The 20,402-nt window shown below is 42.1% G+C and overlaps 8 protein-coding genes across 10 annotated transcripts in view; 3 read left to right on the forward strand and 5 right to left on the reverse strand.

Annotated features, from left to right (window-relative positions):
• Window positions 1–2,151: 2,151 nt before the first annotated feature.
• Window positions 2,152–6,283, reverse strand: LOC124337032 (putative ankyrin repeat protein RF_0381). 3 transcript variants are annotated; one of them, XM_046791045.1, is made up of 8 exons: window positions 6,274–6,283; window positions 4,113–4,184; window positions 3,982–4,039; window positions 3,735–3,904; window positions 3,371–3,664; window positions 3,049–3,301; window positions 2,741–2,988; window positions 2,152–2,678 (listed from the first exon to the last, which is right to left on the reverse strand). In XM_046791045.1, the coding sequence occupies exons 2-8, from the start codon at window positions 4,182–4,184 to the stop codon at window positions 2,364–2,366; spliced, it is 1,410 nt and encodes a 469-aa protein (XP_046647001.1). In that variant the 5' UTR covers window positions 6,274–6,283; the 3' UTR covers window positions 2,152–2,363. The 3 variants fall into 3 exon arrangements, with proteins under 3 accessions (XP_046647001.1, XP_046646999.1, XP_046647000.1); XM_046791043.1 differs by lacking the exon at window positions 6,274–6,283 and adding an exon at window positions 4,453–4,631; XM_046791044.1 differs by lacking the exon at window positions 6,274–6,283 and adding an exon at window positions 4,453–4,631 and having other exon boundaries at window positions 4,113–4,192.
• LOC124336982 (monocarboxylate transporter 9-like) lies at window positions 4,462–8,175 on the reverse strand. The gene is made up of 7 exons (XM_046790969.1): window positions 7,654–8,175; window positions 7,044–7,173; window positions 6,743–6,967; window positions 6,316–6,665; window positions 5,695–6,241; window positions 5,432–5,623; window positions 4,462–5,355 (listed from the first exon to the last, which is right to left on the reverse strand). Exons 1-7 carry the CDS (start codon window positions 7,789–7,791, stop codon window positions 5,222–5,224), a joined length of 1,716 nt encoding a protein of 571 aa, XP_046646925.1. The 5' UTR covers window positions 7,792–8,175; the 3' UTR covers window positions 4,462–5,221.
• Window positions 8,176–9,291: 1,116 nt separating this feature from the next.
• Window positions 9,292–12,723, forward strand: LOC124336926 (translocation protein SEC63 homolog). Its single transcript, XM_046790858.1, has 8 exons — window positions 9,292–9,616; window positions 9,829–9,931; window positions 10,252–10,480; window positions 10,544–11,071; window positions 11,137–11,367; window positions 11,437–11,628; window positions 11,689–12,378; window positions 12,447–12,723. The coding sequence occupies exons 1-8, from the start codon at window positions 9,493–9,495 to the stop codon at window positions 12,591–12,593; spliced, it is 2,244 nt and encodes a 747-aa protein (XP_046646814.1). The 5' UTR covers window positions 9,292–9,492; the 3' UTR covers window positions 12,594–12,723.
• LOC124337026 (E3 ubiquitin-protein ligase parkin-like) lies at window positions 12,630–15,192 on the reverse strand. The gene is made up of 8 exons (XM_046791037.1): window positions 15,052–15,192; window positions 14,679–14,991; window positions 14,424–14,613; window positions 14,023–14,362; window positions 13,617–13,953; window positions 13,429–13,554; window positions 13,277–13,361; window positions 12,630–13,211 (listed from the first exon to the last, which is right to left on the reverse strand). Exons 2-8 carry the CDS (start codon window positions 14,934–14,936, stop codon window positions 13,102–13,104), a joined length of 1,446 nt encoding a protein of 481 aa, XP_046646993.1. The 5' UTR covers window positions 14,937–14,991; window positions 15,052–15,192; the 3' UTR covers window positions 12,630–13,101.
• LOC124337234 (histone H2A) lies at window positions 15,159–18,809 on the forward strand. The gene is made up of 2 exons (XM_046791339.1): window positions 15,159–15,240; window positions 18,145–18,809. Exon 2 carries the CDS (start codon window positions 18,176–18,178, stop codon window positions 18,554–18,556), a length of 381 nt encoding a protein of 126 aa, XP_046647295.1. The 5' UTR covers window positions 15,159–15,240; window positions 18,145–18,175; the 3' UTR covers window positions 18,557–18,809.
• LOC124337219 (histone H3) lies at window positions 15,630–16,272 on the reverse strand. Its single transcript, XM_046791322.1, has one exon. It carries the CDS (start codon window positions 16,189–16,191, stop codon window positions 15,781–15,783), a length of 411 nt encoding a protein of 136 aa, XP_046647278.1. The 5' UTR covers window positions 16,192–16,272; the 3' UTR covers window positions 15,630–15,780.
• LOC124337282 (histone H4-like) overlaps window positions 16,317–20,402 on the forward strand; it is a 116,761-nt gene continuing 112,675 nt past the window's right edge. The window contains exon 1 of the mRNA XM_046791388.1: window positions 16,317–16,585. Within this exon, the coding sequence (XP_046647344.1) occupies window positions 16,483–16,585 (103 nt within the window). The 5' untranslated portion in view covers window positions 16,317–16,482. The remainder of the gene's footprint in view (window positions 16,586–20,402) is intronic.
• On the reverse strand, window positions 17,082–17,918 carry LOC124337275 (histone H2B.3). The gene has a single exon (XM_046791381.1). The coding sequence runs from the start codon at window positions 17,854–17,856 to the stop codon at window positions 17,485–17,487; it is 372 nt and encodes a 123-aa protein (XP_046647337.1). The 5' UTR covers window positions 17,857–17,918; the 3' UTR covers window positions 17,082–17,484.

A 20,402-nucleotide genomic window follows, 5' to 3' on the forward strand; every position in this document is an offset into this window, starting at 1 on the left:
CCTCTGAATCTTCTGGTAAATGTTGGGACTGATTGTCTTTCTTCACCAGCAGATCAGATTTGTCGGGATTCGGTGGAAATGCATGAGGGTCAGATTCCTTCTCAAAAAAATCAGATTTTTCCCCAATCGGGGGCGAAACATATGACTCTTCAGGTTTCTCTCGGGCATCGTCGTCTCTCTTTTCCAATAAATCAGATTTTCCTCGATTTTGGGGCATCGGAAGTGGGTTTTCTGCTATTTCTTTGGGCTGATTGTCTTCCTTCTCGAAAAAATCAGATTCTTTGTTAATTGTACGCAAAGCATTTGAGTCTTCTGGTTTCTCTTGTTGGGCTTGCTGATGGTCTCTCTTTTCCATCAAATGACATGGATTAATTAGAGACCTTTGGTTGGATTTTACTTCTTCTAGAAGTGACCACGGATATGTCCATCCATTTTGATTAAGCACATCATCCTTGGCCTTTAGTACCGCATAAGGAGGGCGCTGATCCACAATAGCCGTCTCGGAATGGACTTGATTGGCTACCGCTGCTGCTGCTTGAGACTGGGTGAAACTAAGTCGGGGAGCAGGGATTGGCACACCGTTGCTGGTCGGTTTTTCTACCTCTCTAACACCCTGTAGACTGGAACTCGAGCCGATAGACATTCTGGGAGCCGGTTTAGGTGGTAGTACTGCAGAGGGCTCTGATATCAACGGCGAGGCGGGCTTTTCTGATTTTGGCTGTTCTTGTTGTCGCATCTGCTGCTCCTCCTCTTCGCCTGCCGGCGGAACAAGTCGAGTCACCTCTCTGATGAAGTGCACCACCAGACTAGGGCCGGCAGCTTTTAGAATGCCCACCACTTCATAGAGTTGAACGTCAATACCAATGCATGACATCTCATTGACGGCCACCAGTTTGTCACCCACTCGCAATCCTGCCATTTCGGCCGGCCCACCTTCGGTCACTCTAGATATGAAACCTTCGTCGTCACCATGATAAGGAGTGGACCCTTTTCCGCCGGCGATACTCAGTCCCAATAAGCCACTTGTTGTCCTTTCGATGTGAATCTCTGTTGTGTTCGAATTATTCTGTAGATGACAATGACATTTTTTAGGTTCAAATAACGTCCGATTAGGTGTAAATTGGACGGGATCCCCTTGATAGTCTTGTAAGTTCTTCCGGTTGGGAGCTGAAGGCTCTTCAATTTTTTGCTTTACTAGCCGCGAATCTTTGTTTGTCGAGCGGAGAATCTCTGCTGTGATGTTAGCAAGGATGCCAGTAATGACACTTTTCTTTTTTTCGAGTTCGCTTTTGGTGATTGCTAACTCGTCGTGTACGTTCTGCAGCTTGGCGTTGGAGTCTGTCAGTTGGGATTGAAGCAGACTTACCTCATTCGCCAAGCGTTCTTTTTCCAATAAAATCAGGTGTTTCTCATCCATCAAATCAGCTATCAAACGAAGAAGACTTGGAAGGTTCAAGTTCAAATCATCTTCGCTGGTAGTCGAACCATCGTTAATTACAGGTTTTGTTGCGCAATTAACGTCAGGTTCCATCTTCTTTGGGTTAACAGCTAAAAGCTGAGTTCGGGCTATGGTCGATCGATTGAATAAATCCATGATCCTCCAGCAGTTCAATGCAAAAAGGAAAAAGCCAATGTAGTGACTGCCAAAATGTCTTGGGTGTTTGCAATTGACACTGCTACGTAAGCTATTGCCGTTGGGATGGCCTTTATGCATAACTTTTTGATTCTTACCCTCGAACAGCATCCCCTCTTTATGCTTTCGTGCAGCGAGTCGCCGCGTTCGCACATCTCATTGCGCCTGATTTAAAGTGGTTTTACCCAAATTTTATTATTAATTCAAAATTTTTTTTAACTTAAATCGATTCATTTGATTTATTCCAACATTTTTCAGTAGAAATTTTTAATTAAAGTGTAATACTCTGAGCTCTCTGATGATGATTAAACTTTTCTTTTATTCATGCATTATAATCAATCTTACTTCATTATTGGGTTTTACAGGCATAGGAGAGCAGAAAAATTATGTTTCAGTTTATTCATTGATTTCAGAAATTCCTGTTGAGAATTTCAGTTTTTTTTTTCATTATTATTTATGACTGTAGTAGCAGCTAAATGAAGAATGACGAATCAAAAAGATTTCGAATCCTCAAAACATTTTTCTTTTTAATTTACTTTTGTATTTATCCGCTCGTATTCCTTCAGTAATAACGATATTTTAATCTCAAGACTGGAATTTGCAACCAAATTCCAGTCGTTTCTTGTTTTTTAAAAAGTACGATTGCCCAAGACGAGCGTAACATTTGTACAATTGAAGAGAAAGGACAGCAGTGCGGTGCATATATAGTAATAGCGCGTTCGATATTAAACTAACTGATTTCAAAAAGCAGATAGGATTGCAGGATTGTGGGGATTTCGAGCAAAGGTACTTTAAGGTGAATCTTGGGTTGCAAGTGCTGGCGCAGGAAGAATCGGCACTGCTGCTGGAGGGAAAGAGGTTTGGTGGCGAGTTCGAGAATAATTTCTTTGAATTCAGGCGGGAAGTTGTTGAGGCGCTTGAGCATGACGTTATCGAAACTTTCGGCTGCATCCATCATATTCAAAAAGACCCGTGGATGCTTGGCCATAATCGGTAAGACAGAATACAGTCCCAGAGGATGACGGTGTTGTGTCTTGAGGACCACCTGAAGCACACAATAATTATTAATTTTCTTTTTTCTCTTAATTTAGGAAAAGAAATGGATACCTGAGCCCCATGGCGTAGAAGCAAGTCTACAACGTCGTGGCTAAGTTTATCTTTGTTGCCATTGGAAGTGATGTACTCGGCCAATACGGAAGGATGAAGCAAACCCTCGTCGCTCCTGGCTGCAATGTTGGGATCAGCGCCATTTTCAAGCAAAACGCGAATGATATCTGCCCGGTTGGCTATGTTGTCGGCGCAGGCCACATGTAAGGCTGAGCCCAGAATGGACGAAGTGTTGTTGACATCAGCTCCTAAATTAACATGATTTATTAATTTAATCCTCTATAGGCATCTCTCAAACATTTTCATACCAGCTTCAATGAGCATCTTGACGAGTTCGACGTCCCCTTTCAGCACAGCCAAATCCAATATCGAAGGCTTAGAGAGCGCCGGATCACCAGGTAAAGGTCTGACTCGGGCTCCTTGTTTCAATAAAAGACTGACCATTGAACGATTTCCCGAAAGGACGGCATAGTGAAGCACCGATCTGTGATCGTTTCGCTCATCCGCTTGGGCATTGACATCGGCTCCGTAGGAAATGAGTTTCAAAACAGTTTCTGTAGCCTGTCGGTTAGATATGCAACTGTGAATAATATTCGTGTGTAATTTGAAGTAATTTTTCTCTCGACTAACCTGAGGATTTCTGCAGGCTTTCATCAATGGAGTCAATCCGGAACGATCCCTTGAATCGGGATAGGCACCGTACATCAGTAAAAGTTCCATGGCTTCTGGGTTTAGCGCTGAGATGAGACTAATTTCACAGCCGAAAAAGTAACGAGCATTGACGTTAGCTCCGTTTTCGAGCAGCATACGCGCTGCTTCGTAATGGCCATTTTTGATCGCCAAGTGCAGAGGTTCATCGCACAGGTTGGGTTTGTTTGCGTCTACCTTGTCTTCGTCGATTTTATCAGAGAAATTCACTTTGGCCTTTGAGACAACAACAATAAGTAGACTGTAAATTCAATCTTAATTTTCTTATGTTTCTATTAATTCTCACTTGGTATTCCAGGAGAAGGCTCATGATTTCAGTGTAGCCATGTTCGGCACTCAGGTGTAGAGCAGTGTATCCACAGTCATCCCGAGCATTGACGTCGCTCCCGCGGACGAGTAAGAATTGGACAGCTTCGAGGTAACGTTGCCAAACCGCATAATGAAGCGGACGCAAACCTAAAAGAAACAACATTTTTGAATTGATTGTTTTTTAAAAAAAAGCTTCTATTTTGACGTTTTACAGGGTCATTTACCTTGTGTGACTTGATCATTAGGGCTGGCACCACAGGCGACGAGTATTCTCAGATCATCCTGAATAATATGGGCGGAAACAGCTCATCAATCAAATCATCTCGTTTCGCCTGAACGTTTTGTTGTTACTCACCAACGGAGAGAATCGGATAATGCTGTCGGCCAATTCCCGCTGGAGTGGATTGGCAGTGCACTCGGTAGGCATCTTGATTTGGTACATGATTGTGCAAATGATTAAAAGTTAGCTGATCAGTTTTCCAACACAAATGTCGACTTAAAAAAATGAAGCGAGAAACAGACACGCGAGACGAAACGCCACCGTGTACAACTTGGCACTATGTCCACTTTAAGACTATTTTTAGCTGATTGCACAGCGCATGACTGCAACAGTAGAAAAGGAGGGGTGGGGGTGGAGAAGAACAACAATAATAACCCACATGTTGCCAAGTCATTGAACCGGCCAGTGAACTTACTTTTTCTAAAAACGGGATTAAAGTTGAAATGTCCTCAAATCTTGACGATGTGCGGTGATTTTTCCGAAAAGATGTCACGGATCAAAGAAGACTTTAAAAATAATTCCCTTTTGTAGAAATTTGACGCCAGTCGCTCGTTGTCAGTTGAGAGAGAACAGTTCCAGTTGCTATGGATGCGGGTTTTCAATTGCGACGTGACCAGAGTTTCCGCCGATTTTTATACTGCGAAAACAGAAGGGCGAACGTGTGTTTATGTTTCTTTGGCAATGTTCCAAACTCAGATACGCCTGAAAAAGTCCTTTTTTTATTTTTCATCTTTTTATTTTTTTCTTTTAGTGGGGCAAATGACGTCGTCGTCTTTGTTGTCGAGAGGCATCCGCCGTGTGCAATTCTTCACCGAATCTGCGCCACCACACACACACACACACACACACACACACTGCAGCTACGCTGTGTTTATTCTGTCCAATGGTTATCAGCGACGAACGTCCCCCGTGACTTTGCACTTGCTCACGCGTGACCAGAAACTCGTGTTCCCTCTCCGACATTTCAACTGGAACCACAGCGTCGTAGTTTTGCCCTTTCTTCGCCAGTTCGTTCTGTAAATATTTTTTTCTCGTTGACGCAATCAGAGGAATTCGTCAATTCATTTACGACACACATTTTGTATTAGAAACTATGAGGCGGGAATCTGACATGAAAATACGGCGGGAATTATTCCTGACGAGATTTAAAAAACGGTTATCAACAAATTCATTTTGATTCTGTATTATTTCGGTAGGTTGGCGTTTCTTCGACGTAACATCATTGGCAGCGGCGCCCACAAGCAGCAACAAAGGATACAGATGCCGCCGACAATGTGGAAACATATGGAGAAACTTGCGGTTAACACTTGGATGTAGCCTGTCAAAAAACCAAACGAAGTTTGCCGTTTTTATTATTTTTATCGCCGTTTGGACGTTTTTCTAAGCGGACTTACCGATGATGATGATTCCTGGGAAAACCACTAGTCCACCAATGAAAAGATTGAGGCCGAAAGCGGAGGCTAGTTTGTCCATTCCGAGAGTTTGTACGATGACGACGACTTGCAGGCCAGTGATGCCACCAATACCGATTCCGTAGATGACGCAACTAATTACCATACCGACGAAATCGGATGATAATGCGATGGCTTGACGAGTAAAAAGATGAGTCCGATTAGAAATTACGAGCGGGGTTGAGACATTTAAATTTTTGATTTACCAAAACTGCCAACGGCACAGATGGCGAATTCGATGAAAAAGACGGTGAGGGTCGTAATGTATTTGGAAAACTTATCGGCCAGGATCGGAACGGCAAGGCGGGCGACGGTATCTGAGGCAGCCAAGATGGTGACGAGAGATGCGGCGGCTGTCGGTGGAACCCCAACACTTTGAGCGAATGATGGAACGAAAACGTTGAACTGTTGGTAGGACAGACGGCCCAACGCCATAGCGACGGACATGACGATGAAGAAAGGATCCTTAATCAAGTTCAGATCGAGGATGCTGGAAGCCTTTGGGCATCGTGGCATAAAGCGGAGCCATTTGGGTCGTTCGTCAACCTGAGTCCTGGTTTTGAGTTGTCCCCTCATCTTTGACAGGGACATGGTGACTGGCAACTCTTGGGCCGTTTTCTGCTCCAGAGAAATCAAGGAGCCTACGCTACCCAGGTAATTCAGGACATGCATAGATGGTGGCCTGGAATCACCGGCCAAAGAGTCGTGAATGCTACCCCGTCCACTGATTACTGATCGCGATCGCAATCTGCTCTGAAAAATGTCCAAATCATCTCATAAGATTTTTTTTTTATTTTAACGAAAATTTGCAGGTGAAATTGAATTACTATGTCTCCATCCATCTGTTGAACTCGCCGGATATCGGCTGATGCCTTGACCATGACGTTACCAGTCCAGCTGGTCGGTCGACTTTTACCACCAGCCGAAAGAGTTTCCACTTCTCGTAGGACCGGCGGTGTTTCGGGACGCTTCTCAAGCAATTCAACCTCAACGTTTGGAGTGTCGTCTAATTTCCAGTGCCACCTAGACGGCTGAAGAAGGAGAGCAGCCACCAGTGCTTGCAACACGACGCCGGAATAGATCAACAATCCGCCACGAAGTCCGAATCCATCAAACAAGCTTTGCATGATGAGTGGAATCAACATCTGTCCAATCGATCCTCCGGCCATGGCGATTCCTTTACCCGAGGAAAATTTCAGGTTATTAAATTATGACTATTAATTCAATCAAATGGCCATGGTGTGGTAGTACTACCATTAGCTAAATGCCGGCGTTTCAGGAAATATTCTTGTAATAGCAGAAGACCCATGACACCGCTGAGGCTGCAGCCAAATCCTAGCAAGAGTCCGTAAGTTGCATACCAAATGAGCATACTTCCGGCGAAAGAGGATGCTATGATGGCCACCACCATCGTGACGGAGCCAATAGCTGCTAGACGTCGGTGGGAGTAAATCTTCAACATGGCAGAGACCCACGGACCTTTATTTAGTAAGAAATTAAGCTGTTAAAGGCATACTGATTGATCTAATTTGCTAACTATTCATCAGCCTTGTACCTGTCAAGTTGAGGACGGCAACAGCTATTCCGGGAATCCATGAGACGCCTGCAATGTTTGCGGATTCGTACTCGCGAATGATAAATGGCACCAGAACACCGAAACAAGTCACGGCCGTCGGGAGTACCATCTGTCAAACATATTAGACGGGGCGGAGATAAATTTATTGATCCGCACCGTATTTAATTCTTTCGTTAATCTACGGTAACTATGGCTTTTCCCGATGACTAAGCAAAAATTTGAGCCCTTAATTGTCGTTCTTAAAAGTTGTTTTGTAGACGCTAGAATTTACTGCTTTGTACCTTGTAAAAATAAAAAGTTAAGTTTCGGGACAAAAGGTTACTCCAGAGGATTAGTGAATTTACGACTAAGCGTATCTTTGGAGTTGGGAAAAATAGTGTAGTTGTACTTTGTCACAGTACCCTGCCATAAAAGTATTTAAAGTCTAAGTGCTGGGAACATTACTCCTAATCTTTAACGGCATGACGGCATGGCACCATTTGGTGTATTACGACAAAGTAGAAGTTTTCACATTAAATTTTCACAAAATAATTCAAAATATTTTTTAAAAATTAACTTTAAAATTGTTAGTTTAGTTCTTTCGACTTACCAGATTGATGCTCGTACCTAAGATGATGACCCAACCCCATCCGCCATCCGGAGGCACCAATTTGACATTTTTGGGCTTAACGTTAAGCGGAGCTGTCGTCAGTTTGGTGGTTTCTTTGCCGTTCTTTTCTTTAGCCATGATCCGTTGAAGGGAAAATTTTCGTTTGTTGTTTCGGAGTAAACACTTGTTTTAAGCGTGACGATTGCAAGTGTACTGCCACGAAACTGTGCAACGCTTCGGACCCACGTAAACTTGGCGAAATATGGATCGACACGGGCATCCGTTTTTTTTTTTCTCACCTGTAGAGCGAAGCGCTCACGATTCTAATCATAATCTCAAAAAGCTTGCCGCCTTTGTGTAGAGCAGCGGCGCAATGATTTTTAATCCGCTTTAACTATCCGCACTTGTAAAGATAAGAGAAATACTGGTATTTTCCTAATATTTCCATTTCGTTTGTGCACTCCCGTTTGGAGGCCTGTACAGTGCCTACTTACTCATTTCGTTTCCTAATAGACTGTGGACTTCAGACGTCTTTATTAGCCATAAACTAAATGTCGAAAATGTTTTTGTATTTTCTTTTTTATTGCCCTATTATTTTAAACTCGACGCTTTATTTCTTTTCGTCAAGTCGTGTTTCCCAACTCAAAGCTGCTGGCCTTTGTTCACACTTGTAAATTAATTTGTCAAACATTTATCAAGCATTCCCGCTTGATAGGGCCTTTTGCTCGTTTGGTAACATGGTAAGGCAACAAATTTTGTGCATTGACGTGTAAGTCTAGTTTTCACCAAACAGGTTTTTTTCTGACCACGTCGCGTGTGCCTGCGTCACAGGTTCACGCTTCAACTGTCATCACATTTCCAGTCAAGTAATAATAAGAAAAATCTACGCCATCGATTATTATTCTCCCGAATATCGAATCGGACGATACCGCCGCGTTCCAACTCTCACTGGTGATGCTACAAGAAATTAAACGAAGGCTAAAACCCTGTCTCTACAATCCTGACTGCAATGCCAAAACTTATAGCTTATTCAAGTGCATCGGAATTTCTGTATATATGTATTTCCCGTCAAAGCCTTCCAAGCTTTAGTCAAGTAGGCCATGTGAGTTGGGCCTTTTCTTTATCACGCACGAACGAAATTTGATTTTTTGATTTGAAAAGTCTAGACATATCTAGAGTCTAGTTTCCGCTGATCGGTGTGGCAAGTATAGGCTTCCTTAGCCACGTCGCGTGCCTACGTCACAAGTTTGCCTTTGAAAACGGACTTTTTTCAAAAGGCGCCATAAACAACTTTCCCGGGCCCCTGTCTCTTTTCATCTGTCACCCAGGTTTCGAGTAAGGCTCAACTCCCGCCAACTAGCGAGAGAATTTCACAACTGTTTGTTTTTTTAACTATATCATATCTTATTCGTTAGTTAATTATGATTCATCAAACTATTTAAATATTGTATTGTATATTTATTCTATTCTTTTGCGGTCAAGTATTTCATATTTTGTTATCGTAGTTAATGTTAAAAGTAAATGAAATAACGTGACACAGGTGGCGCTATTCGTTGCAGTGTTGGCATGGACGTGGAAGGCCCTATGATTTTTGGACTCAAATCATGCTCTTGGAATGATGTAGCATGTAGTAGATGTAGCGAAGAACAGAGTGAGGAAAACACTGTCTGAAGTAGCCGTATTTGGCTAAAAAGTGAATATCTTTTTCGAATGAAATTGTGTGTTTCCCGTGTGTTAACCCCAGACCTTTAGCCTAAGTATTTTCAAAAAGTGGTGGCAGTGACTAGCTTTTGTAAATAATTTATATCAATTGTTCGACGTTTAAGTTAAAAACCGAAAATGGGCGGACAAAAATTTCAGTATGATGAGAGTGGTTCGACTTTCGTCTATTTCCTTCTCTCTTTTTTGGCGCTCATATTGATTCCCTGCACATATTATTGCTTAATCAAGCCTAAGGAAGAAAGTTAGTATTATTTATTTAAATGAATAAAGATAATTCAATGTCAAAATTATGTGAAAAGCTTGACGTAGTTGTGACGTTCTTCGTATTATATTTCCTAGTACCGTTGTTTTTTTTATTGTCCATCGGGTCAACGAACTTTAGCCGGTGAACGGTCACAACATCTGTGGAATTTTATTAATTGTCATTTCTCTCGTTTCCTTTTTATTTCCTAGAAAAACTCAACTTAGAACAGCTAAGTACATTTCAGCCTTGCAAGAACAAATGGGCAAGGCTAGAACGGAAGGATCCTGGAGACATAATTAAACAACTTCTGATGTAAGTTAACTGTTTAACATTTTACCGTATTGGAATTACGTACTTAAGCTTAATTCCATTACTGGCTAATATTCAACCATTCATCATCACACATCATCAATTACTCAATCACACATTCTGTTTGTTTTTTTGTATTTCTCTGAAGTTCTCTCATAACGAGTTAATGATGATGAATTGATAAGCTATAGTAAAAGCTAGCCACAGTAATTCAAGAATAAACTTATTTTACCTAACTAAAAAAAAGCCACCTGTGTCTAATCTTAAGTTATCTTCCTTTACAGAGTATTAATTGACTAATATGTTTATTATTTTCCTTATAGAAAATTAGCAATCATCCTAGGATGGGTGCTCTTCTGTTATGTTGCTTATAAAACAACTCAATATGACTATGAGTTTGCCAAATTTGATCCTTATGAAATCCTGCAAGTGGAAGTTGGCGCTTCCGCGGCAGTTGTCAAGAGTGCTTACCGCAAGCTTTCTGTCATTTACCATCCTGACAAGAAGACTGGTGATGAAAAAACCTTTATGAAAATTACAAGAGCTTACCAGGTATTAAGAAGTACTAGGTTTGCAACAAATTATCAGTATTAATCTTCTCGTTTTGCTTCGAAGGCTTTGACGGATGAAACAGCACGAAGAAACTGGGAAATGTACGGCAATCCAGATGGACCTGAAGCCATCAGTTTTGGCATCGCTCTACCGTCATGGATTGTAGAGAAAGAAAACTCGATTTGGGTTTTAGGGCTGTACGCTTTGCTGTTCATGGTTGCTTTACCCGTGAGCGTTGGGACGTGGTGGTATCGTTCGATTCGATATTCGGGAGAACAAGTGCTGCTTGATACGACACAGATGTACTACTACTTTTTCCACAAGACTCCGCACATGGCAATCAAGCGAGTGTTGATGATCCTCGGTGCATCAGCCGAGTTCCACAGACGCAACAATCCAGAAATACAAGAACGTCGCAGTGACAATACCGAAGTGCCCCAACTGATGAAGCGACTACCTCAGCTCAATGAAAAGAATAAAGAACGGCCGCTGTGTTTCCTGTATTCCATCAAAGCTCGCGCTCTTTTACACGCTCACTTAACCCGACTAGATCTGCCGCAGTCGACGTTGGAAGAGGATCGCTGTGCTGTGGTATGCATTTTTTAAAATTTCAATCACCGCATAGACATTTTCTTTTAACATTCATTCTTCAACAGATCAAGAAGTGCCCCGCGTTAATTCAAGAAATGGTTGTGTGCGTATCTCAACTCATCATGTTGGCCCATGCAGGGCGGCTGAGCCGCATGCCGTCTCTGGTCACATTGGAAGGTTGTATGAAACTTTCGGCCATGGTCGTTCAAGGACTTTGGGAGTGCAAGAGTCCACTCATGCAATTGCCTCACATCACCGACGAAAATCTCAAGTACTTTTCCAGCAAGCGATATCAGGTAATTATTTTTGTGTGTTAATCAAACTGAAAAGTTAGATGGTTTTTTTAACTCATTGTGTCGCAATAGATCCGTTCGCTGGAACAGCTAGCCCGACTGAAGGACGAAGATAGACGCGAGTGCTTACGTCATCTTGACGACAATCAATACAATGATTTGGTTCTCGCTCTGGGAGGAATGCCTTATGTGGATATGAATATAAAATATGAAGTAGTGGATGACGAATCCACCACAAAGTACACAGCTGGCGCTATCGTCACGGTAAGATGAATTTTTATAATATAGTTTAAACGGTCGGTGAACTAATTCATTTAAAATCAGGTAACAATCGCCTTGGCAAGAAGAGATTTGAACGTTCTGTTCGCAAACGAGAAGGAAATAACAAATGAAGTTTTCGAGAACGGTGAAGTGATAGCGGAAGAAGAAGAAAAACAGGAACCCAAAAAGAAGTCACTACCGTGGCAGAAAAACAAAGGCAAGAGAGCTACTAATAAAAAAGGCAGCAAAAAGCCAATGAAGAAGGAAGTAGAAGATAAGAAGAAGACTGCAGCAGCATCAAGTAAAACAGCTATCAAGGCTAAAGAAGAAGAATCCGAAAGTTGTAGTGAAGTTGAAGCCGAGGACGAAGTTGAATTGGACGAATCTGACGACGGCGAGGCGGAAGCAGCCAACAATGATGGCTCTTTGCCCGAGAAAGACGACGATCAATTAGAAAAGCTACAGAGTGATGTTGCAATGCGTCGCCAGAGGCTGCTGGAGGGTAAAAGTCAGTTTTCGCACTCGGTGTACTGCCCGTTCTATCCCGAAGACAAACAAGAATATTGGTGGGCTTATATTACGGACCGGAAACAACAAATGCTTCTGACCGCCCCCTACCACATTACCAATTTAGTAGAGCACGAAGAAATTCAACTTAAATTCACAGCTCCGTTCAAGCCGGGATTCTACACTTTCGCCGTGTGTTTACGCTCCGATTCATATTTTGGTTTTGATCAAATGAAGGATATCAAGGTATACTCCGGCTAATTATTTTAATTTTGCTAAATAGGTTATTGATTGATTCAAATTTTAATTCACAGATGGACGTTAAAGAAGCAGAGGAGATTCCTACTGAGCATCCACAATGGGATATTTCCGATGATGAGGATGAAGAAGATAAGAACTCTGGAGGCTCCGAATCTGAATTTGCTACCGATGATGATGACGAAGAGAGTGGCAAGGACTGATTGCAGTAGAAATGAGACTTTTTTTTCACTTGCCAGAGACTTCAACATTCTGTTCATTGGGAAAAAGGATTCAATTTCATCACCGTCTTGTAAAGGCTTAAAATCTTGAAAAATTTATTTCTAGTGGGAATCTTCTGGCTTTATTTTCATTGGCTATACATATGGGTATTTATCATTCCTTATACCTCGACTGCCGATTACACAAATCTTGTCTAGGCCTTCAATCGGTGAAACACGGGATGTTTGCAATATTTTGATTGTGACAGTTGGAAAATTAAAGGCTTCTTAAGACTTCCCTAGAACAGCATTTGAATATTTCGGAAAAATGATTCATTTCAATTTTCAATTAACAGATTTGTCTAGATTATTATTATATAGGAACCAAATGTCATCAATTTCTTGACTAGTATAGCGTTAAGAAATGTACACTCTCCACCCTTATACTACCCGACACCAAGGAACCACGGTACTTTAAAAAAGGGCTGTTAAAGAAAGCGGAAAGGTGGTCTTATCCGAACCAGTGACTTCCCATGCACTCTCTTGTCCACTCCGTTTGACAAACCCAGCACCAATGAAATCCACACTGTTGTCGAGTACAGATCATGTGCATACAACCTCCTGTGAACGAACAAGAAATTAGCTACACCGTTATAGAAATAATCCCCGATCATAATTTAATTTACCATCTCGCTCGGTTGGCGTTCGGCACTTTGGGCAAGGTTTTGAAGTAACACGTATGGTAACGCGACTGTCTGCATCCCACCTCGCCTAAGTAAATAATTTCATATTGCTCATTTAATCTAGAATCAAGCTCAAATGTGGATATTAGAGAAACCTGAGCAGCTCGTCCGGGATCTACAACGTACTCAGTGGTTGTCAACATGGATTGAAAGTTGTTTTCTCCATTTGTCTGACACTCGTCGATGTGATAGCCTTGCAGGCAATCGCGGCAGAACACGAACTGAATTGCGAAAAACATTTAGACATTTTTTAACAAGGTTATATTTATGAGAATATGTTTACCTCACATCCTCCTGTGCATTGAATTCGGCGACAAGAAGGGTCCGCAAGTAAGCCCATTCCACAGCCAGGTTGTGGACAAAGCACACCGCCTGTCGACATAACATATTCCTCTGCTCCAAAGTGCAAGAGTCGTTGGTACTGCTCATTTCCTAGAATTTTAAAGTGCTGGGTTCCGTCGATCAATGAGTTCTCACATCCAGCTGGACAAGGCAGGGTATAACCGATATTGGGATCGTAGACAAACCTCCTTTCGTTCAATCGAGACATACAGTATTGCTGGAAGCACTCCAAACATATCACATGAGAGTTGGTACATTGAAATACCAAAACAGGATCACTAAAGTGGGATGTAGAAAATAAGTTGCCAAGTTGTTGAATTCTATCTTAACTTTAAAACGATTGCTACCTAATATCCATGCAGGCCAGGCACTGAACCTGTTTGAAGTTTGATTTGACGAGATTCAGAGGAAGAGTTGAGTCAGTCTCTCCTCGTGAAGGGTGATGTGCGCACTTGAAGTAGAATTCGGCCCACGAATGATCACAATCTTCCATCTGACAAGTACCACTAACTTGCTCCGGTCGTAAAACATCATCCCAGCAGCAAGGATCTCGGTCCACGGTGAAGGCACCAGCTTTGCAAAGGCTACATCGAACTCGAAGTTTACCACTTTGTATTGATTTGCATGGAAATTCACAGTAAACATAAAACTGAGCTTTCTTTTGCTTATACTCTGGAGAACTACAAGCTAAAAACAAGGAAGTTGTCAGAATTCATAAAATGATTTGGAAAACTATTTGCAGACGTACCCAGAGATTTGTGCAACAATTTCTGTTCCTCTTCAGTTAACTGCAAGTCGAGCAATGTTTCACAAAGAGGCTTGTCTTGATGAAATGGTGTATTTCTCCTATTTTTGTCTTCGGAAGAAGTTGCATCAGCTTTTTTGATGACTTTAAGTTTAACAGCATTTAGAATACTATTATGACCAAGATCACACTCCTAAAAATGTGTTGGGTAAATTAAACTTAGAATATCAACAAATGCAATATAGCAAATTAACAAACCTCTAGTAACAAGTCATCAGCAAGACTTTTGCCAGCCAAAATGATGCTGATATCTTCAACTTTCAGACCAACTTTAGGGGCTATAAATTTCTTGATCCGAGCTACATCCCAATCTCGACTCATTTCGATAAGAAATGTTTTACCTCCTGCAGCTTTTATGTGAACAGGCAAGGTAAATTCACTTGAATCACTGGGCCAAAAAAATCTCAAAATTCTGTTCAATAATGAACGTATGAGCGACAACAGCCATTTAATCATTCTGTAGGTTTACGTGAAAAACCCAAGATTGAAGAACATTATGAAAGCGAGATATCTACGTAAAAAATGTATAATTTAAATAACCAAAAATATTTTATATTTTTATATTGCATACCGGCACGAACTGAAAATATTGTTTACGTTGGCTTCGGTTGAAATGAATTGGACCAAACGTCGTCTGCAGTCTGCTGTGAAATGGACTAGCAAACATTTTCGTCATAATATTTAGTTAGTAGGTTGACGCACCTTCTCTTCGTCACTCTCAACTTCGTCTTTTTATAGTATTTAGCAGAGTATATAAAAGGTAACGAAATTATCTGTTATTCTGGTGTTTAGTGACTAGAGAGATTGTGGCTTGTAGGCTTTTATGGCTCTAGAAGGTCAACTTAAACTTGTCAAACTAAAAACTGCTGTAAATTTCTAGAATAAGTAATGTCTACGTCCTTGATATACTTAACCTCTTCCGTAAGCCCCTCTTTTTCGGTCAAACCTACACGTTTATTTACATAAGTAAATATCGAAATCCGTACTTTAACTAAAAATGACGAACCCAACAGAATTCGACCAAATCATGTTACTGGGTTACTTTTAATTAAATTAGTTTTAGGTCTTATATAGCGTCACACTTCTTATAGCGACTAACTAATAATTCTAAAATTCAACCTTGGATTAAAGAAATTTATACAACTATTAAGTTCCAGAAAATTAGAAATAAATTGGTAATTAAACAATACTGCTCTAGTTTAGTCCAAGATATTGATATGTCTGGCAGGAAAAATCTTTTCAAGCAACTAATGGTGGCCCTGAAAAGGGCCGATTGGTAAGTCAAAAGGGAATAGGTCGCTTAAGCACGTTCACCACGAATACGACGAGCGAGCTGGATGTCTTTTGGCATGATGGTGACTCGCTTGGCGTGGATGGCGCACAAGTTGGTGTCTTCGAAAAGACCCACCAAGTAAGCCTCGCTGGCCTCCTGCAGGGCCATGACGGCCGAGCTCTGGAAACGCAAGTCGGTCTTGAAATCCTGGGCGATTTCTCTGACCAAGCGCTGGAATGGCAACTTGCGGATCAAAAGCTCGGTCGACTTTTGGTAGCGACGGATCTCACGAAGGGCGACGGTGCCGGGACGATAACGATGGGGTTTCTTGACTCCTCCAGTGGCCGGCGCACTCTTGCGAGCCGCTTTGGTGGCCAACTGTTTGCGGGGCGCCTTGCCACCGGTGGATTTGCGAGCAGTCTGCTTGGTACGAGCCATTTCGAGCGAGTGAATTTTCAGATGTTCTTACTAGTGAAAAGTGCTTGGTATATGTGGGGAACCTACGGACGTTGCGGAGCTAAGCGAGTTCACTGGCTAGGGATTGGTTAGTTCAAAAAATGGGAGGGAAAAGAAAAATTTATAACGGAAATCCTTTTTGTTGACAAGTGATGGCTGGAGCTGAGTTCCACCAATAGGAGTTCAGCTTGAGGATCCGGTAGGGTATATATTGGGACCATAGTGAGTTTATCATCATTCGATATTTTTTAAATCTCTGAAACTCATTTGAAAATGACTGGTCGCGGCAAAGGAGGAAAAGGACTCGGCAAGGGAGGCGCCAAACGTCATCGCAAAGTTTTGCGTGACAACATCCAGGGAATCACCAAGCCGGCCATCCGTCGTCTTGCCCGCCGTGGTGGTGTCAAGCGAATCTCTGGTCTCATCTACGAGGAGACCCGCGGTGTGTTGAAGGTCTTCCTTGAGAACGTGATTCGTGACGCCGTCACCTACACTGAACACGCCAAGAGGAAGACGGTGACGGCCATGGACGTCGTCTACGCATTGAAACGCCAGGGCCGCACTCTGTACGGTTTCGGCGGTTAAATTTGATTCCGATTTATTATTTTAACTCCTGACTCAATCCAATCGGCCCTGTTCAGGGCCACCATTTACTTAAAGAAAAAGATTTCTTAATCACTTTTTAACCATATTCTTGTCGACTTTATGCTGCTACAAGAACAAAATCCTTGAATTTTGAATTGATAAGCATCATTCTTTTATTTCATCTTTGAAAGATTTGATTGACATAGCAGGTGTTGGAGCAATGCGTCCTAAAAGATCTTGTGATCTGAAACTGTGTTAATCCAAATAACTCGATCGAAAAATATCCATATGCTGTTATGTTATTGATATTGTTTTCTCAGATTTTACGCAGTATTTTTATTTTTAACTTTCATATTTAACAAAAATCTTTTATGGTTAGAGTTCCTTAGTATGTAGAAGGAGTTGCTAACGGAGATAAATTTTAATATCAATCATTTTCTAAATCAAATGAATATGTAAAATCAACGCATTGAACCGGATCTGCCAAACTTAAAATTCAGCAGAAAGATAGAGAAAAGCTCTTGATCGCAGTATTTCATAACGTTCTGTCGCACTAATCAACAATATGGGTTCAGTTTAGAACTCGATTAGACAATAAATGTCAAAAGTAGTTAGATGTTTATCCTTTCTTTAAAATTTGGTGGCCCTGAAAAGGGCCGTTTGGTTTGTAGAGAGAACAAGAGGAACTCTCTACTTGGTGCTGGTGTACTTGGTCACTGCCTTGGTGCCTTCAGACACGGCGTGCTTGGCCAACTCACCGGGCAAGAGCAGACGGACGGCCGTCTGGATTTCCCGACTAGTGATGGTCGAACGCTTGTTGTAGTGGGCAAGACGGGACGACTCTCCAGCGATGCGCTCGAAAATGTCGTTGACGAAGCTGTTCATGATGGTCATGGCTTTGGAGGAGATGCCAGTGTCGGGGTGGACCTGCTTCAAGACTTTGTAGATGTAAATGGCGTAGCTCTCCTTCCTCTTGCGCTTCTTCTTCTTGTCTCCTTTCGCAATGTTCTTCTGGGCCTTGCCGGCCTTCTTCGCAGCTTTTCCGCTTACTTTAGGGGGCATTCTAGGACTTGGAAATCTCAGAAAGTAAGGTCTGCTTGTCCGAATTTCTTCTTTATACTGATATCGGCTCCCCTTCACTACTTGATGGTAGCCAAAACTCTCGTCTCCAGAGACTTTGTGTATCACGTAGGTGTTCACTTAGGGGCGGAGCTATGGAAAACGGGAGGAATTTCGGGGCAAGTGAAGATTTACTATTGGCTACCAAAATTGTATTCTGAATCCAACTTCAAGTCCCTATATAAACGTTGATTTTTCAAATGGTATTCATCACTCGTTCCTTGATTTTAGGAACCGCGTTTTACCTACTCTCAATCCTAACATGTCTGGTCGTGGTAAAGGAGGCAAAGTCAAGGGAAAGTCAAAGACCCGTTCCAGCAGGGCCGGACTTCAATTCCCCGTCGGTCGTATCCATCGAATGCTTCGCAAAGGATCGTACGCTGAGCGTGTTGGTGCCGGAGCGCCCGTCTACTTGGCTGCCGTCATGGAGTACTTGGCCGCTGAGGTCCTCGAGTTGGCCGGTAACGCCGCCCGTGACAACAAGAAGACCCGTATCATCCCTCGTCACTTGCAATTGGCCATCCGCAACGACGAAGAGTTGAACAAACTTCTCTCCGGTGTCACCATCGCTCAGGGTGGTGTTTTGCCCAACATCCAGGCCGTTCTCTTGCCCAAGAAGACCGACAAACCCGCCAAGGCTTAAACTTCTCCCGTCTTTTAATAAACGGCCCTTTTCAGGGCCACCAATTTAATTTGGAAAAAAGGAATTTGCTAAGTGCTATATTTCGAGCTTAGTTTATTGCGCAGTTTATTTTAATCTAGTAGTGGAAATGATAACGTGCATGTTGTCTGATTCGCAATGGGGTACGCTTGAATTGTTTTTGTTTCAACCTAATTTTTGGTATATGAAACGGTATATGGCAGTACTCCTACAAATAAAAGTTGTGAATTAATCACTTCAATTTTTTAAACCATTTCTCTTTTGAATTTACCACTGCCCGATAACTTTCTCCTGATGTCACGAAATGGGATAATAAGTTATGTGGCGAGGATCTACGTTGATTTTGTTCACTTGATTAGCGAGCTATTGAACGTCACATGCCTTATTTTAATAAATGAAACACCTCTTCGAGGTTTGCTGTCATTTTAATTCGTCCCCATTTAAAAATTAAAAAAGTAATTAGGTAAATAAACTCCGTTTGGTATCGTTTGATGTCGCTAAAATCGCATTGTGTTGTTATCATGTCGAAAGTTCGTGCTGCTTTCTTTTTCCCTTTGTTTTTGGAATAAATTCAACACCATATTAAATTTAAGTGTTCTTAACTGATTCTAGAACCTGCCTAGTTTATACCAACATCTTTTTTCTATTTGAATTCTAGATTGTGAGCTTTCAACAATGTCAGGTTTTCTCACCATACTACAACATATGACTGAACTGTTTTCCATCTATCTGATCAATCCTTCTGATCCTTCTACTGTGAAAATCATCTTTACTTATCAGATGTTTGAATGAGATACAGATACAGGTAAACATACAGACTTTTCTTATTAACTAAACACAGTTTCACTTGAACTATGTAAGACTTTGAATTAGGTGCCTTCAGGCTTCAGCAGTGTGGAGTTAAATTGCTGTTACACTGTGCTGTTTTTCTTGATCACTTGAAGCAACTTGATGGCTCGATGGCTACACAAATATATTGTAGGATGTTGCGTATTTTACACGCAACATCTTTTCTCTCTCCACCGCCCACCGTGTAGATCTGGCAACACCGCCTACCTGGCGTGAGCCGTCGTCTGCTTCATTCTTTGTTCTGTCCCTTCACATCTTCTGTCATCCCACTGTACTGATCTACCTCGTGTGAAGAAGACGCTCAATAGAAAGAGACTGATCTAACGAAGTGAGTGTATGTGTCAGTTTATCATCTACAATCCAGGTAAGAATTGTCTCATATATATTCCACATGTGTTACGCCATTTAGGCGATTCCGCCATTAAGGCGATCCCTTGTCGGGCACCTATCGGTGCGATTATTATCGCGTGAGTCTCATTGCATACGATCTCTTACAGGTTATGGGCCCAGTATAGCCACACGCTATCTGCTGTAGAGACGAAATGAACTCCGCCCACAGGGACGTATCTCATATTGCCAAGTATGATGGAGCCAACTTCTCGCTATGGAAATTGGGACTCTTTGTTCTATTCGAACAGATGGATCTCATCGACATCACCACTGGAGCTCTCATACTGCCAGAGCAGGTATAAACCATCATCAGTTGTTGCACTAGCTGAATAAGTAGATGCAATCATGTATTGCACGCAGCAACAAGCATTAACAACCCATTTCCCAATAGATCGAAGGAGAGGAAGTTGATGAGGACATTGACGACCAGATAATAGACTGGAGAAGGAAGGATGTAAGGGCACGTGGTCTCATCCTATCCACCACCGAACTGTCCCAGCAGAGACTCCTAATTTCATGCACGACCGCCCACCAGATGTGGAGGACCCTCTCTGCCCAACATCTAGAGCATGCAGCAGATAACCGGCTC

This window comes from Daphnia pulicaria, chromosome 4, assembly GCF_021234035.1.
Source record: "Daphnia pulicaria isolate SC F1-1A chromosome 4, SC_F0-13Bv2, whole genome shotgun sequence".
Lineage (NCBI taxonomy): Eukaryota > Metazoa > Arthropoda > Branchiopoda > Diplostraca > Daphniidae > Daphnia > Daphnia pulicaria.

Excerpts from the sequence above, each read along its gene's own strand:
- LOC124337032 (XM_046791045.1), bottom strand. The coding sequence starts at position 4,184 with ATGCCTACCGAGTGCACTGCCAATCCACTCCAGCGGGAATTGGCCGAC. Across the intron at positions 3,302-3,370 it reads AAGCCTGCAGAAATCCTCAG|GCTACAGAAACTGTTTTGAA; the intron begins GTTAGTCGAGAG and ends TCTAACCGACAG. Across the intron at positions 2,679-2,740 it reads TTCTACGCCATGGGGCTCAG|GTGGTCCTCAAGACACAACA; the intron begins GTATCCATTTCT and ends TGTGTGCTTCAG.
- LOC124336982 (XM_046790969.1), bottom strand. The coding sequence starts at position 7,791 with ATGGCTAAAGAAAAGAACGGCAAAGAAACCACCAAACTGACGACAGCT. Across the intron at positions 6,666-6,742 it reads ACGCCGGCATTTAGCTAATG|GAATCGCCATGGCCGGAGGA; the intron begins GTAGTACTACCA and ends CCTCGGGTAAAG. Across the intron at positions 6,242-6,315 it reads AACAGATGGATGGAGACATA|AGCAGATTGCGATCGCGATC; the intron begins GTAATTCAATTT and ends GACATTTTTCAG.
- LOC124336926 (XM_046790858.1), top strand. The coding sequence starts at position 9,493 with ATGGGCGGACAAAAATTTCAGTATGATGAGAGTGGTTCGACTTTCGTC. Across the intron at positions 9,932-10,251 it reads ATAATTAAACAACTTCTGAT|AAAATTAGCAATCATCCTAG; the intron begins GTAAGTTAACTG and ends TTTTCCTTATAG. Across the intron at positions 11,629-11,688 it reads CAGCTGGCGCTATCGTCACG|GTAACAATCGCCTTGGCAAG; the intron begins GTAAGATGAATT and ends ATTTAAAATCAG.
- LOC124337026 (XM_046791037.1), bottom strand. The coding sequence starts at position 14,936 with ATGATTAAATGGCTGTTGTCGCTCATACGTTCATTATTGAACAGAATT. Across the intron at positions 13,555-13,616 it reads AATGCACAGGAGGATGTGAG|TTCGTGTTCTGCCGCGATTG; the intron begins GTAAACATATTC and ends TTCGCAATTCAG. Across the intron at positions 13,212-13,276 it reads AACGCCAACCGAGCGAGATG|GAGGTTGTATGCACATGATC; the intron begins GTAAATTAAATT and ends GTTCGTTCACAG.
- LOC124337219 (XM_046791322.1), bottom strand. The coding sequence starts at position 16,191 with ATGGCTCGTACCAAGCAGACTGCTCGCAAATCCACCGGTGGCAAGGCG.
- LOC124337275 (XM_046791381.1), bottom strand. The coding sequence starts at position 17,856 with ATGCCCCCTAAAGTAAGCGGAAAAGCTGCGAAGAAGGCCGGCAAGGCC.
- LOC124337234 (XM_046791339.1), top strand. The coding sequence starts at position 18,176 with ATGTCTGGTCGTGGTAAAGGAGGCAAAGTCAAGGGAAAGTCAAAGACC.